The sequence below is a fragment of the Oncorhynchus nerka genome, linkage group LG10 (assembly GCF_034236695.1).
Source record: "Oncorhynchus nerka isolate Pitt River linkage group LG10, Oner_Uvic_2.0, whole genome shotgun sequence".
In the NCBI taxonomy this organism is placed as follows: Eukaryota; Metazoa; Chordata; class Actinopteri; order Salmoniformes; family Salmonidae; genus Oncorhynchus; species Oncorhynchus nerka.
In genome coordinates, this window is record NC_088405.1 from 61,101,334 (window position 1) to 61,119,091 (window position 17,758).

A 17,758-nucleotide genomic window follows, 5' to 3' on the forward strand; every position below is an offset into this window, starting at 1 on the left:
AGGTGCAGTGAAATGTGTTGTTTTACAGGGTCAGCCATAGTAGTACAGCGTCCCTGGAGCAAATTAGGGTTAAGTTCCTTGCTCAAGAGCACATCAACAAATGTCTCACCTTGTCGGCTCGGGTATTCGAACCAGCAACCTTAGTTACTGGCTCTAACCACTAGGGTACCTGCCTCCCTAGTTGAAGTGGGGGGGAGGGCAGGGGTGGTGGAAATAAGATAGCATTTAGAAGACAATTATTTCTGCTACAATGCATCTGCTCTGAGATCATCTGAGTCATCAAGCATCTAGTCCAGGGGTATTCAACTCTTACACTATGAGGTCCGGAGCCTGCAGGTTTTCTGTTCTACCTGACAATTAATTGCACCCACCTGGTGTCCCAGGTCTAAATTAGTCCTTGATTAGAGGGGAACAATGAAAAAAGCAGGAGAACTGACTTCGAGGTCCAGAGTTGAGTTTGAGGGATCTAGTCACACCAAATATGAACAAACATATAGGTAACTGACCAAATAAAGGACACACTTAGGTAAATAAGGATCCAAAGTATATTGAAAGCAGGTGCTTCCACACAGGTGTGGCTCCTGAGTTAATTAAGTAATTAATTAATCAACAAAACACTCAATTATGGTATTTAGCATTTTATTAGGATCCCCAATTAGCTACTGCTAATGCAGCAGATACTCTTCTTGAGGTCCACATAAAACATGATATAATACATATCATTAATAGACAAGTACATGACAAGGTCAGAGCTACATAAATAAAAAATAAGAATACACGTTTTCATATATTTGGCCTGCATAATCATGTGATTCATAGACAGTACTGAATGCAAGTGCAACACACAAACTCAAATGGAAACGCAATAACAAGGAGGTGTGTTGCAAATAGGCTGACACTTTTCACTATATTCTGCTGACATGAAAATAGCAATCTTGTTTCGCTAAATTCCCCTGGCGTGAATAAAGCTACCTTGTTTCTATAGTTACCACCCATAATGGGTATCCTGGGGTAAAGTATAGACATTTTTCAATTTCTCGTGGAAGAATGGTGTCGCATCTGCAATAGAGTTCCAGACACTTGTAGAATCTATGCCAAGGCGCATTGAAGCTGTTCTGGCGGCTCATGGTGGCCCAACGTTATATGCTAGTGTTTCTTTTGGCAGTTACCTGTGTGTCTATAACTTCACACATTTAAGTTGCACATAAAAATACACACAGAATGTATGCACAAAAATAAAAACATTCACTATAATGTTTCCCTGTACAGTGGATAACAGCGGGTGGCCACATCTTTTTGATGCCTTTATGAAGAAAAATGTTGAAGATTCCAAGGAATGCAGTGAGTTGATGAGTAAAATTTTCTGATGCAAATGTAACTATTTACATAGCCGAACTAATATTGCACTGCTTTGAATTAATAATGCATTAACTAAACCTGAACTAAAGCAACAAATGTTTCAACCTATTTTAAATATGAAATCATGCTTTGAGGTCATCCATTCACATCCTTCTGTTACTGTAAATAACATAAATCATTTAAGTGATTCTAAGAAACGTTTAGGAACTATATCAAAAAGTAATTTCAGGAACTGGTATGTGATACAACTCCGTGTCTGTGCATGTCTTCTGTGCTTCTGTCCTGCAGTACTGGACGTGTTCCCAGAGGTATGTTTCTGTGAGGGCAGGAGAATAAACTGTAACAAAAAGGGTCTACTCAGCATCCCAGCTGTGTCGTCCAATATAACAGCTCTGTGAGTATATTGGATTCCTGCCCTTGGGAAGTCTAACACTGGAGCACAGCGATTGGTATTGGGACAGCTATAGTTTATTATATACACATATACAGCATCAGTCAAAAGTTTAGACACACCTACTCATTCAAGGGTTTTTCTTTACTTTTACTGTTTTCTACATTGTAGAATAATCAAAATGTCAGGACAAAATGTGTACATCTATAGCTAGGTTTCCATCCAATTGGCAACAGATTTTCATGAGAACATTCAAAAATCTTCATAAAGAAAATATGTGCATTTTCCCACCAGTGGTGTGATTCCACCAAACTGACTTGTTGCAGAAAAAATCGGTTTGTAATGACATAGTGCACATAAAATGTACTTTTTCGCTTAAGTATTCATGTAACGAATAGTTCAATGTGTTTCCATCGCATTTTCAACTCTCCCAATAGTTCTGTCACAAAAGCTGTTGCGTTAAATAGCAAATGTGCCTAATCTGGTCTTGGCACGTGTGCTCTAGCCAACAGCTCGCAGATACAGTGCGGGTAGACTGTGTGGGTAGGCTAGTCTACATGGATAAGAGTGAGAATATTTGTATTTGTCAAAGGGTAGTCAACCATGGATCATCATGTCACCAGAATAAGACCGTCAATATTTATTGGAAAAGAGCACAAAGCTCATCACGTGCAATTTCACCACATTGTGAAGTTCAATAAATTACAGACTAACAGTGCATTCGGAAAGTATTCAGACCCCTTGACTTTTTCCACATTTTGATACGTTATAGCCTAATTCTAAAATTGATTGATTCATGTTTTTCCCCTGATCAATCTACACAATACCCCATAATGAAAAAGCAAAAACGGGATTTTAGAAATGTTTGCAAATATATTGTAAATACAAAACTGAAATATGACATTTACATAATAAGTATGCAGACTCTTAACTCAGGACTATGTTGAAGCACCTTTGGCAGCGATTACAGCCTCGAGTCTTCTTAGGTATGACGCTACAAGCTTGGCACAACTGTATTTGGGGAGTTTCTCCCATTCGTCTCTGCAGATCCTCTCAAGCTCTGTCAGGTTGGATGGGGAGTGTTTCTGCACAGCTATTTCTAGGTTTATCCATGTTCGATCGGGTTCAAGTCCAGTCTCTGGCGGGCCACTCAAGGACATTCAGAGACTTGTCCGAAGCCAGTCCTGCATTGTCTTGGCTGTGTGCTGTCGTGACGTTGGATTGATTAATGTGATGACTGCTGTTCATCGAATGATTAAATGTTTATAATTACGTGATTAAATGAATCAGGTAAATATTAACTCAGTAACCTGTGACATTGGAAAGTTTGGCTTTATTGAGTTTCTATTTCCCAAATGAACTCTAAGAATATCAGAATATCGATTTTACAACAGTCGCTTATTCATTCATTTCCTCTACAGTCTCATTCTGAACATCGCATAATCTGGGAATCTGCACAAACCCGAGTCCCACTAAATAAGTCAGTACCACACCAATTGAGTTGATTATTTATTTACTAACAAGTTAAAATTATAATATAAGATACACATACACACAGTTTGGGCTATTGATTAGAATTTAGTACAATGAAACAGGTCCCTAGCGGGCCAACACAATATTACACGTTACACAAAATGGGGATTTCAAAACAGAGAGTGCACGAGAGAAAAGCACACTTGGGTACATTTGTAAACTATGCTTAGTTTAACCCTAACCTTGCCCCAAACTGCCACTCTTATGGGTCAGAAGATAATGATGTAATTACGTGTCGAAGGTCTCCGATGGGGTATCTCTTCATGGACCGAGTTCCGACTTCTCCTCTGATGGCGACACTTCTGTTGTTACCGAGTGTAACTCTCTGATTGTCCACACGATGTCAGTGCCTTTTCTCTTAGTGGTCTGTTTCCTCGCCCTTGTTCCAAAAGAGGGGTCCTCTGAGGATGGCTAATCGGCCATATAGGTGGTTCCAGCGTGGGAATTAAAGCAGTGTAGACACATGATTCCTTGGAGAGAATAACCGGGTGGTGCTGCTTGAATTCACCCTCTTAGACACAACTACTCATCCGTAGCATAGATTATTAAAAGGTTCCTTTGTCTTCTTCAACCTCGTATTGCGTTTTGGGGTTAAAACTAATCGGACCTTGGTTGCAGCTCGTGGTCATAATGTTCATTCTTAACTCACATGTTTTATACCCTCGGGTCAGAAATGGGCGTTTCCACCTCGAGGGCAAGTTCTCTGGGCATAACTGGTTTCGAGGCAAAGTCTGGATTTTACTCAGATCCAATTTAGACAACTAACTTCACATTTCATCTTTACAAAAACATTCTCTTTGATCTGGACATTTTCTACACAATATACATTATGCAAACATCAGGTACATATTGTGAAAACTCTTCACGCTACAGTGTTTTCGTTATAACGTCATCATTTAACTTTTAATAACATAACGAAAACAACATTCGTTTTCATATTCCATCTATCGTCATTACTACCATTTTGTCTGACAAAACATATTGTCCCAAAGTCCATTTATTGCATGTTACTGTTCTGAGGTAGGTTCTCCATAGGCCCATCATACATTTCATTCCTCCATACTGAGAAGACAAAGGGATTTAGTCTGCTGCTTTAAGATTTACAATGGGCAGGAGGTGTCATAAAACCCCCCACCTCCATACCTCTCAAGCTCTCCCCCTCTGGCAAATGTGTGACAAATGTCTCTTGTAGGAGTGTGGTCCACGGTAACCTGACCAGAACTGGCCAGTCATGACAGTGCCTAGGGTCGTTGTCCTGTTGGAAGGTGAATCTTCGCCCCAGTCTGAGGTCCTGAATGCTCTGGAGCAGGTTTTCATCAAGGATCTCTCTGTACTCTTTTCCGTTGATCTTTCCCTCGATGCTGACTAAGTCTCCCTGTCCCTGCCGCTGAAAAACATTCCCACAGCATGATGCTGCCACAACCATGCTTCACTGTAGGGATGGTGCCAGGTTTCCTCCGGACATGACGCTTGGCATTCAGGCCAAAGAGTTGAATCTTGGTTTCATCAGACCAGAGAATCTTGTTTCTCATGGTCTGAGAGTCTAAAGGTGCCTTTGGGCAAACTCCAAGCGGGCTGTCATGTGCCTTTTACTGATGAGTGGCTTTAGCCTGGCCACTCTAACATAAAGGCCTGATTTGTGGAGTGCTGCAGAGATGGTTGTCCTTCTGGAAGGTTATCCCATCTCTACTGTACAGAGAAACTCTGGTGCTCTATCAGAGTGACCATCGGGTTCTTGGTCACCTCCCTGACCAAGGCCCTTCTCCCCCGATTGCTCAGTTTGGCCGGGCGGCCAGCTCTTGAAAGAGTCTTGGTGGTTCCAAACTTCTTTCATTTAAGAATGATTGAGGCCACTGTGTTCTTGGTGACCATCAATGCTGCAGACATTTTTTGGTACACTTCCCCAGATCTGTGCCCTTGACACAATTCTGTCTCAGATCTCTGCGGACAATTCAGTCGAACCAATGGCTTGGTTTTTGCTCTGACATGCACTGTCAACTGTGGGACCTTATATAGACAGGTGTGTGCCTTTCCAAATCATGTCCAATCAATTGAATTTACCACATTTGCAAAAATGTCTAAAAAACTGTTTTTGCTTTGTCATTATGGGGTATTGTGTGTAGATTGATGAGGATGTTTTATTTAATAAATTTTAGAATAAGGCTGTAAAGTAACAAAATGTGGAAAAAGTCAAGGGGTCTGAATACTTTCCGAATGCACTGTAACCAAATGACAACATGCAATATAGATTTTGATTGAATAGTTTGGGGTAGGCCTCATCTCCGAATGCTCCTCAGAGCCAGATGCTAATGACAGGTTGCCCTATGCTGGAATCTTCCTGTTTCCATCACAGCTGTCATGATTCGTTTTTTTAATACGGTATGACTTTACTCGCTTAAAGATTGTGGATGGAAACGTGGCTTATGCACAGTCAAACTAGCAGCTATCTTTACCTTCAGTGAGCTGAACAGCAACCAGATAACTGCTCTCCAACCAGACCAGTTCATCCGCTACAAACACCTTGAGAGACTGTAAGTATGAACCCCTCTTTTTGACCTTTCCTTCTTTCTCTGCACTTAACTCTAAATTGTAAATTGACAAGTATTTATTTATTTGTTAAGTTTGTGTTCAATCTGTTTAAAGGACCTGAATAGTCAAAACCATGTTTTTCTTCAAATTGGATGATATTTGGAAGAAACCAGATCAAAGTAAAGTAGGATGACCAAAGCATGAAAAATGACTGTTGCTTGTACTTTGATAAAGTTTGGTTCATCAAAAACTTGAATTCAGGAAGCCAGATTATTGGGGATGTATGCAACATCACATTTAGCCATTCATTTTAATACACAAATGGTAACGTCTTCTTCTCTTAAATAAGAACCGCCTTGTAATAATCATTGCAGAAGGCCTGTTTGCAGAGGGGCATGGTTAAAGGGGAATGGAAACACTCGGCTTTAGAACACCAACTAACTGTAACTCTAAATCACCATTTTGGCATTGTTGCATCACTGGCAGGAAAGTTAAGTAATTCCTGAATTTACTGAGTCCATGACCTAAGCGTGCATTAATAGTACATAACATCATTGACAGTTACCTTCAAGTCAAAAAGCTTGGCTGAGAGGCTAGCTAGTTATCATCATAAGGGTTAGGCTTCAGGCTTAGTCAACATTACTTACCACAATCAACAGCCAGCAGGCTTAGCTACTATTTCTAAGAATCATGACATATCACAGAAACAGATAGCTAAATAGATAGATACCTAATGAAAATATCTAGCTATCTATCTAGCTGATCATTATAGCTACGGGGAACATATCTAGCTATCTAGCTAGCTGCATTTTACTGGTAAAATAGCAATCCTAATAGCAAAGTCAGATAAATAAAAGTACATTTTTGCTGGAATCTATGGACTGATAGGGTTAATGTTGTTGTCCTGATCTCAATGACAGAGCACTGTCAAAGTTGTAAGAAACCTGATGATCCGGTTGAGGCGTGAAAGCCTGATGATCCAGTTGAGGCGTGAAAGCCTGATGATCCCGCTGAGACGTAGGAGTCTGACGAACCGGCTGAGGTGTGGGAGCCCGATGGCCCGCCGAAGTATGACGTGGGGTGGGTGCCTGCCGAGCCCACGGGGGCAAGAAATACCTCAAGAGCCAGCTAGGGCATGGAAGCCTGATGATCCGGTTGAGGCGTGAAAGCCTGATGATCCCGCTGAGACGTAGGAGTCTGACGAACCGGCTGAGGTGTGGGCGATGGACAAGCCGGCTGGGGGCGTAGAAGCCCAACGAACCGGCAGATGCATGGGAGCCTGGCGAACCGGCTGAGGCATGGAAGCCTGATGATCCGGTTGAGGCATGAAAGCCTGATGATCCGGTTGAGGCGTGAAAGCCTGATGATCCCGCTGAGACGTAGGAGTCTGACGAACCGGCTGAGGTGTGGGCGATGGACAAGCCGGCTGGGGGCGTAGAAGCCCGACGAACCGGCAGAGGCATGGGAGCCTGGCGAACCGGCTGAGGCATGGGAGCCTGATGATCCGGTTGAGGTGTGAAAGCCTGATGATCCGGTTGAGGCGTGAAAGCCTGATGATCCCGCTGAGACGTAGGAGTCTGACGAACCGGCTGAGGTGTGGGAGCCCGATGGCCCGCCGAAGTATGACGTGGGGTGGGTGCCTGCCGAGCCCACGGGGGCAAGAAATACCTCAAGAGCCAGCTAGGGCATGGAAGCCTGATGATCCGGTTGAGGCGTGAAAGCCTGATGATCCCGCTGAGACGTAGGAGTCTGACGAACCGGCTGAGGTGTGGGCGATGGACAAGCCGGCTGGGGGCGTAGAAGCCCAACGAACCGGCAGATGCATGGGAGCCTGGCGAACCGGCTGAGGCATGGAAGCCTGATGATCCGGTTGAGGCATGAAAGCCTGATGATCCGGTTGAGGCGTGAAAGCCTGATGATCCCGCTGAGACGTAGGAGTCTGACGAACCGGCTGAGGTGTGGGCGATGGACAAGCCGGCTGGGGGCGTAGAAGCCCGACGAACCGGCAGAGGCATGGGAGCCTGGCGAACCGGCTGAGGCATGGGAGCCTGATGATCCGGTTGAGGTGTGAAAGCCTGATGATCCGGTTGAGGCGTGAAAGCCTGATGATCCGGTTGAGGTGTGAAAGCCTGATGATCCGGTTGAGGCGTGAAAGCCTGATGATCCCGCTGAGACGTAGGAGTCTGACGAACCGGCTGAGGTGTGGGAGCCCGATGGCCCGCCGAAGTATGACGTGGGGTGGGTGCCTGCCGAGCCCACGGGGGCAAGAAATACCTCAAGAGCCAGCTAGGGCATGGAAGCCCGACAAGCTAGCTGAGGCACCTCCGGTTCCATCGGCGATGACCCCCGGACCCGAAAAAATAGGCCTCCCTGATGCTTCCAATTTTGGTATCTGCATTCTGTAAGGAGCGACGCTGGAGACAGGAAACAGGTACAGGGAGAACATTTAATGAATAACGAACATAAAACAGGACAGGAACAGCGTCTGGACAGGGGACAAAGTAACAACATCAATGCAGACACAGGGAACAAACAGGAAACAGACAGATAAAGGGGAGGCAATCAAATAATGATAGATGAGGCGCAGGTTCTCGTAACGAAGGGGACAGGTGTGCGTAATGATAGGCAGTCTGGTGTCCTCGAGTGCCAGAGAGGGAGAGCGGGAGCAGGCGTGACACATATCCAAACCAGAAGCTATGGATTACAGCCAACATCCACACTGAACTAACAGCTAGATCTGTTGCTTCCAAGGAGCAGGAACTCTAATCCGGACGCTTATAAGAAATCCCACTATGCCCTCTGACGAACCATCAAACAGGCAAAACGTCAATACAGGACTAAGATCGAAAACCTACTACACTGGCTCTGACCCTCATCAGATGCGTACCAGGACAGGTACTCAGATCATGCGCTAAGTGTCTTCACTAACCCAGTCTGCAATACCTACATGTTTCAAGCAAACCACTATAGTCCCTGTGCCTAAGAAAGCCAAGGTAACCTGTCTAAATGACTACCGCCCTGTAGCACTAACATCTGTAGCCATGAAAGTCTTCGAAAGGCTGGTCATGGCTCACATCAACACTATCATACCAGAAACATTGGACCAACTCCAATTCACATATAGCCCCAACAGATCCACAGATGACGCAATTTCTATTGCACTCCACACTGCCCTTTCCCACCTGGTTAAAAGGAACACCTACAGTATGTGAGAATGCTGTTAACTGACTACAGCTCAGCTTTCAACACCATCTCCGGTCCAGTTCTACATTGGTTTCGAACCTATTTAACCGGTCAACAGTTTTTGGTCACCTTGGTGAACTTAACACTCCTGCATGGTTCAGTTTATATATGTTACCCCTTGGCAGTGTTATCAGAAAGCACAGCATTGATTTTCACTGCTACGCAGACGATACACAGCTTTACATTTCAGTGTCTCCAAAGGACTTTAGCTCCACAGATAAATTATTAGACTGTATTAGTCATTTAAATACTTGGATGGCTCACAACTTCCTCCAGGTAAATCAAGACAAGACCACTGTACTTGGAGCCAAAGAACAGACAGAGAATCTATCCACACGTTTTAATTCATGGACAATAAAGATAACACACCAGGTAAAAAACCTTCGTTTTATTGTAGATTGTTAACTACATTTCAAATCACACATTAGGAATGTGACCAAGATAGTTTTTTACCACCTGAGGAATATTGCCATGGTGCAGTCATTTCTCTCTCAGGCTGATATAGAGAGACACGTCCATGCTTTCATTACAAGCAGGCTTGACTATTATAATGCTCTCCTGTCTGGTCTACCCAGGAAAACCATTTGTCAACTGCAAAACATACAGAGCACACATTACACACATTACACCGGTTATAAGGTCTCTGCACTGGCTACCTGTGAGTTTTAGAATTAATTTAAAAATGATTCTATTGGTTTTTAAATCAATCCACAATTGTGCACCCCAATACATGTCTGACATGCTTTTAAGTTGTGTATCCACTAGGTCCCTCAGGTTCTCTGGCACTGGCCTTTAAATTATGCCAAAGCCTTGGACCAAGAGGCATGGAAAGGCAGCCTTTCATTATTATGCCCCCAGCCTGCCCGAGAACCTAAGGGGGGCCGAAACTGTGGACATAATCAAAAAATATTTTAAAACATATTTTTAGCTTTGCTTCTCCTTGGGGTGATTTTTAGTCGTTCAGTTTGTCATTCTTTTGTTTTTTGTGTAAATATTTCAGCTTACATTTTCATTGTTTTTTTTTGTGTTTTTTTTGTGTAAATACATTGCTTTGCATTCCATATCTAAAATGTGCTGTATAAATAAAGCTTGATTTGATTTGATTTAATTAGTGCCATCCAAGCTCATCACTAAGGTAAGGACCCTGGGGCTGAACACCTCCCTCTGCAACTGAATCCTGGACTTCATGACGGAACGCCTCCAGGTGATGAGGGTAGGCAACCACAGGGGTGCATGCTCAGTCCCCTCCTGTATTCCCTGTTCATCCACGACTGCTTGGCCTCGCACGACTCCAACACCATCATTAAGTTTGAAGAAGACACAATGGTGGTAGGCCGGATCACCGACGACAATGAGACAGCCTATAGAGTGAAGGTCAGAGCCCTGGCAGTGTACCTCTGCAGAAGTCAGAGCATTCATACTTCTGGCGCTTCGTGAAGCAGAGCTGTTGTGAAGGAAGTTGTCAAGGAAGTGAGTTTGTGTTTATACAGGACCTCCTGCCTTTACATACCGTCAACCAATCATGTCAATGCTGAGCTACACAGAGCTATACGGAGCCCTCCGCATTGTTACAAAATGTGGGAGGTGCACAGCGATGCGGTACTGAGCTCGATTTGGCATTCTCAAGCCTTTCGGAAGGTTCAGAAATTGCCTCACACTTTTTATACTGAAAGGATCTGCATGGTCAATCTGTTGTCTCCAGCGGCCATACAGCATTTACTGTGATGCAGCCTCTGCAAAAGTCAGAGCATTCAACCTTCTTGCACTTCGTGGAGCAGAGCAGAGCTGTTGTGAAGGAAGTTGTCAAGGAAGTGAGTTTGTGTTTATACAGGACCCCCCCTCCCTCCTCCACCTACCGTCAATCAATTATGTCAATGCGGAGGGCTCCATATAGCTCTGTATAGTTACACAATTTGGGTCATGCACAGCAATGCGGTATGTAGCTCGATTTGGCCTTCGCAAGACTCCAGAGGCACCGCAATTGCATCAAACACTCCATAAGGAGCTTCCGAATCACATTTGCAAAGCAAGCATAAATTGGCTTTTAGCCGGACCACATTTCCAGATCAAGCATGAATTGGCTTTTAGGGTGCATTGCCACCAGTGTGAGTGTGCTCTGCGTTGTTTGAAAATTCAGAGTGTTGTCGGATTCTCTGTTCGCCGGCTGTTGCATGTGTGTGCACCACAGGAGGTTGGTGCCACCTTCATTGGGGATGACGGGCTCGTGGTAATTGCTGGAGCAGAATCATTGGAATGGTATCAAATACACCAAACACATGATTTCCATTCCATTTGTTCGGTTCCAGCCATTATTATGATCCGTCCTCCCCTCAGCAGCCTCCACTGGTGGGCAGCAATGATTTGTATACGGTATACATAATTTGTGTGCACCCATCACTTGTGCCCCCCGTAACGTAACAAAATGTAGATGAAGGGGTCTGAATACTTTCCAAATGCACTGTATCTCTCTGTCCTCAGTTTTTATTGCTAGGGACTGGAACTTCATAATGTCCTCCCACAAAGGTACTTGCCCTATCCAGAGTAGCCTACTCTCTCTGACAGCTGGAACATCTAGCTAATCTTTTCACCTTCTTACATGGCTGTTAGCTAGCTAGCTCCTTAGCTACAAATGCATTTAGAGTTAGAACAATAAATACATCAACATAGGTAGCTAACTAGCTAATATGAAGTTAACTAGATGGTGATATTTAATGCACTTGGCTAGCTATACAGTATGCAAAGTTCGCTAGCTAGCAGCTCATTTGAATTAGCCTGCACACACAGTTCCTGCAGCTATCATTTTCAAAATATATTTTCTTACTTGAATAGGTTCTCCCACTATCTCTGTTTTCTGGGTCCTTAGAAAAACGAAATATGGGCAATTGTCCCGAAGTTTCCAGTGATAGCCAAACACAGCCAGCCATGTGGACGATTGGAGAACTGACTGATCTTCTAACATGGTGTCTGGTGCGGTTGCTAGGTGATGCAACTGCAAGCCCTCTACAGAATCACAATACATATCGTATTGGGACCTAAGTATCGTGATAATATCGTATTGTGAGGTCCCTGGCAATTCCCAGCCCTACTAGGCAAGGTTACGTAACCTTATTTAGTCCTACCTGCTAGGGTGAGTTTTAAGTGTATTTTTTGTTTTTGAGATAGAATTACTGTCATGTTATTGATGCCAAATTACAAACCTTATTTGCACCTTCTCTTTTCCAGAACCCATGGGTCTGCCTGAACCTTTCAACTAGGTAAGCTGTTTCAACCTGGAACAGTATTCTCCTTCTTTGGTTTATTTCAGTCATTGCAGGAAGTCCTGAAGAGCAGGAGTGTGTAGGGTTTTGTCTCAGCCGAGCTCTAACACTTGATCAACGTAATCTATTGACCATGATCAACATAACAAATCACGGTGATAGGCTATGATTTGTAGGCTGGAACAAAAGCTTATACACACTCCTGCCATTGAGATCTGAAGCTATCCATTCTTTGAAGATATAATTCTGTACTATGGGTACAATTGTGGGAGGTATTCATTTAGATGATATTTATATATAACGCATGCTTCACTCTGAAGACATTCGAATAGCAGTACTGGTTGATGTGCAGGCCTAATTAACCACACATCAGGGGTGTAAAAGTACTTAAGTAAAAAATACTTTAAAGTACTACTTAAGTCATTTTTGTTTACTGTACTTTACTTTACATATTTTTGACAACTTTTCCTTCACTACATTCCTAAAACAAATAAGGTACTTTTTACTCCATACATTTTCCCTGACACCCAAAAGTACTCATTAAATGTGGAATTCTTAGGACAGGAAAATGGTCCAATTCATGCACTTATCAAGAGAACATCATCACTGGTCATCCCTATTGCCTCTGATCTGGCAGCCTCACTAAACAGACCTACTTTGTTTGTCAATTATTTCTGAGTGTTAGAGTGTGTCCCTGGCTATCAGTAAATAAATACAAAACAAACAAGAAAATGGTGCCGTTTAGTTTTCTTAATTTAAGGAATTGGAAATTGTTGCTTTTGATACTTAAGTATATTTGAGCAATTAAATTTACTTTTGATACTTACGTATATTTAAAACAAAATACTTTTAGACTTTCATTCAAGCAGCATTTTACTGCCTGACTTTCACTTTTACTTGAGTCATTTTCTGTCAAGGTATCTGTACTTTTACTCAAGTATAACGATTGGGTACTTTTTCCACCACTGCCACACACACTCAAATGGACCTACAGCCGGGGTAATATTCTTCCATCATTCACACACAGTAGAGAGTGTAAACCAACATGCTGTCAACAAAATGCTGTCCTCAATGCTGAAGTTGTATTGTGTATAGCTCTGTGGAAATGCTGTGATCACTCATCGTCTTTAATGTTGTGATTCACAGACACACGGTGACCACGATTTGAATGCTGCAACTGAGACAGAATGACGTTGAGGGACACACACTGAGACACTGAGTAGGACTGGACATGGGCTGGATATTTGTGACAACGAACTAAAAGGGGTGCAGAAGCACACCAGCACCCCATTTTAGGTTTATTCAATGGCTAACCATCTGAGTAGCTACCCCTAATTCCACACTATGCCTTCTTTGCCCCATGGTCCCATATGGAAAAGTTATATGTGTTACATATATATGTATATGACTTATGTGTTTTATGTGGGCATATACAGTGCATTTGGAAAGTATTTAGACCCCTTCCCTTTTTCCACATTTTGTTACGTTACAGCCTTATTCTAAAATTGAATACATTTTTTTTAAACTATAAAAAATCATCAATCATGTGCAGCGGCTGCTCAAGACTTCAGCTAATTTAATCTTTTGGCGCCACTCACAGGAGCGAGCACCACCTTGCAGAACTGCCCTGCCGCCCTACTCCCATTGAAGTCTATGAGACCTCCGCCGCTTACCATGGCCTGTCTGTAAGCACCTTAAAAGTGTTGTGGTGTACTGTTCTTGCAACCTTTTTTTGTCGTCCTCCTGCTTAAAAGCGTCATCAATACCCCATAATTTTTTATCGTTTTTTATAAATTTTTGCAAATGTATTAAAAATAGGAAACAGAAATACCTTATTTACATAAGTATTCAGACCCTTTGCTATGATACTCGAAATTGAACTCAGGTGCATCCTGTTTCCATTGACCATCCTTGAGATGTTTCTACAACTTGATTTGAGTCAACCTGTTGTAAATTCAATTGATTGGACATGATTTGGAAAGGCACAAACCTGTCTATATAAGGTCCCACAGTTGACAGTGCAAGCCATGAGGTCTAAGGAATTGTCCGTAGAGCTCCGAAACAGAATTGTGTCGAGGCACAGATCTGAGGAAGGGTACCAAAAAATGTCTGCAGCATTAAAGGTCCCCCAGAATACAGTAGCCTCCATCATTTTTAAATGCAAGTTTGGAACCACCAAGACTCTTCCTAGAGCTGGCCCCCCGGCCAAACTGAGCAATCGGGGGAGAAGGGCCTTGGTCAGGGAGGTGAAAATGAACCAACCATATACAGTCATTTAGAACAATATCTAAACCACAAATACAATGTGATTCCATAACCTTTTGGGCAGCCACAATTATAGTGTATGATCCTTGCGACATGGGGCTGTGCATTATCATGCTGAAGCAATTGCGTTCATTGTCCGAAGCTTATTGCTGCACATACCATAACCCCACCGCCACCATGGGGCATTCTGTTCACCACATTAACATCAGCAAACCGCTCGCCCACACAACGCCATGAAACCCAGATTCATCCGTGGGATTAGCACACTTCTCCAGCATCCCAGTGGCCATCAAAGGTGAACATTTGCCCACTGAAGTCGGTTACAATGTCGAACTGCAGTCAGCTCAAGACCCTGGTGAGAACGACGAGGATGGAGATGATCTTCCCTGAGACGGTTTCTGACAGTTTGTGCAGACATCTTTCGGTTGTGCCGCCACAGTTTCAACACCTGTCCGGGTGGCTGGTCTCAGCCAATCTCGCAGGTGAAGAAGCCGGATGTGAATGTCCTGGGCTGGCGTGGTTACACGTGGTCTGCGGTAGTGAGGCCGGTTGGACGTACTGCCAAATTCTGTAAAACAACATTTTGGTAAAGAAATTAACATTACATTCTCTGTCAACAGCTCTGGTGGAAATTCCTGCAGTCAGAATGCCAATTGCACTGTCCCTCAACTTTGGACACTTTGGAACTCGGTCCCTCAACTTCGGACACTTTGGAACTCTGCATCTCTATAAACCCACCCTACCTTCAACCATTTTCTCTATGCTGCATCCTTCACTTGTTCTTCTCCTGATTTGATCATATCTAGACTCAGTAACACATTTAAAGTCGCTTACACATGGGCCATGGTAAACGACAAATGCACCATGAGACCAGCGGTCCCTGGTTGTTGACAGCTCGAATGTTGTCATTAAAACATTGTTTGATTGGTTAACAAGATTAACTTTGTTCATTAGTCCATCATGCGCTGCAGCCGCTCAAGACTTCAGGTAATTTCATCTTTTTGGAACCAGTCACAGAAGCGAGCACCACCTTGCAGAACTGCCCTGCCGCCCTATTGAAGTTTTTTTGTTTTTTTTCTCCATTAATTCCAAGATGGCGTAGCAGTCAGACGTCTTTGTCTTTTGTCCTGTCCCTTGTATATATCTTTCTACACATTTTTCTTCGCATATCTTTTAAAAATATTTAGCTAAACCTCAACTTCTAAATACTCTCCTGCAACCCGCCTCACCCAATGTGGCGTGGGTCTGCTTTTTTCTAAAGTATTTCTATTTACTTCGGATCTGGAATCCCTCAACTGAAACTAGCCAGCTACAGTAACTACTTACCAGCTATCAGTTAGCAAACCATTGCTAGCGGTCATCAGCTAACCTCGGAAAGATCTCGCCAGTTCGAACAACGTGACTCAAACCAGAGCATAACGGACCTATTTCTCTCCATATCACCGGATTCCTCCCGCAAACTCTGAACATTTTCATCTGGATCTTCGCAACTAGCTAACCGCAATCCCGGGTGACTACTCCTGGCTAGCATTTCCATCCCAGAGCAAGCACCAATTAGCCTGAAGCTAGCCCAGCAAGGGCTCCTGTGCTACCACCGAAGCCCACTCCCCGGCTACAATATCCGGACCCCTTCTGCTGCCGGTACGGTGCATGGAACCCCGCCGATCCTCTACGACTGGAATACCAAGATAACCTGCCCGAGGATTCCAACAGGCCCCTCAGGCGCGAAGTCCGCTGAAGGCCCATTCTGCTAACCTGCTAGGCCTGCTAGCTACCTAGAGCCACTTGGAACCCTACTATCTCCACGACTGGTCTATCGACGTCACTGCACAAAGAGGCAAAAACAGACTTACCCCCATCATGCGGTACCCTATAGGCTAACTTGCTAAGCCAGGTCTGCTAACTGCTAACTTGCCTGCCCGTTCTGCTAACTGCTAGCTTGCCTGCCCCGGTCGGCAAACGGCTAGCCCCTGCTAACTGCTTGCTTGCTAACCCGTTCTGCTAACTGCTAGCTCATTTAGCCCCAGCATACTAACCGTTAGCTTGTTAGCATCGGCCTGCTAACTGTCTGAATCGCCGTGTTCCCAGTCAGCCCAACCACTCACTAGACCCATATGCTCACTTGGCTACGCATACCTCTCTCTAATATCAATATGTCTTATCCATTACTGTCCTGGTTAGTAACTACTGTCTTATTTCACTGTAGAGCCTCTAGCCCTGCTCAATATGCCTTAACCAACCATGTTGTTCTACCTCCTACATATGCGATGACATCACCTGGTTTAAACGTCTCTAGAGACTATATCTCTCTCATCATTACTCAATGCCTAGGTTTACCTCCAATTTACTCACATCCTATCTTACCTTTGTCTGTACACTATGCCTTGAATCTATGCTATCGTGCCCAGAAACCTGCTCCTTTTACTCTCTGTTCCGAACGTGCTAGACGGCCAGTTTGTATAGCCTTTAGCCGTACCCTTATTCTACTTCTCCTCTGTTCCTCTGGTGATGTGGAGGTTAATCCAGGTCCTGCAGTGCCTAGCTCCACTCCCAGCCCCCAGGTGCTCTTATTTGTTGACTTCTGTAAACGTAAAAGCCTTGGTTTCATGCATGTTAACATTCGAAGCCTACTCCCTAAGTTTGTTTTACTCAATGCTTTAGCACACTCTGCAAACCCGGATGTCTTAGCCTTGTCTGAATCCTGGATTAGGAAAACCACCAAAAACCCTGAAATCTCCATCGCTAACTATAACATTTTCCGCCAAGATAGAACTGTCAAAGGGGGCGGTGTTGCAATCTACTGCAAAGCCTGCAGAGTTCTGTATTACTATCCAAGTCTGTACCCAAACAATTCGAACTTCTACTTCTAAAAATTCACCTTTCCAGAAACAAATCTCTCACTGTTGCCGCTTGCGATAGACCTCCCTCTGCCCCCAGCTGTGCCCTCGATACCATATGTGAATTGATTGCCCCCTATCTATCTTCTGAGCTTGTGCTACTAGGTGACCTAAACTGGGACATGCTTAACACCCCGGCCATCCTACAATCCAAGCTTGATGCCCTCAATTTCACACAAATTATCAATGAACCTACCAGGTACAACCCCAAATCCGTAAACACGGGCACCCTCATAGATGTCATCCTAACTAACTCGCCCTCCCAGCTGCCCATTGCTCTGAGG

General features: G+C 43.9%; 1 protein-coding gene across 1 annotated transcript in view; it reads left to right on the forward strand.

Annotated features, from left to right (window-relative positions):
• The window catches only part of LOC115136266 (relaxin receptor 1-like), a 37,777-nt gene that overhangs the window by 4,361 nt on the left and 15,658 nt on the right, over positions 1-17,758 (forward strand). The window contains exons 3-5 of the mRNA XM_065023645.1: positions 1,270-1,341; positions 1,648-1,753; positions 5,743-5,814. Coding sequence (XP_064879717.1) covers positions 1,270-1,341; positions 1,648-1,753; positions 5,743-5,814 — 250 coding nt within the window. The remainder of the gene's footprint in view (positions 1-1,269; positions 1,342-1,647; positions 1,754-5,742; positions 5,815-17,758) is intronic.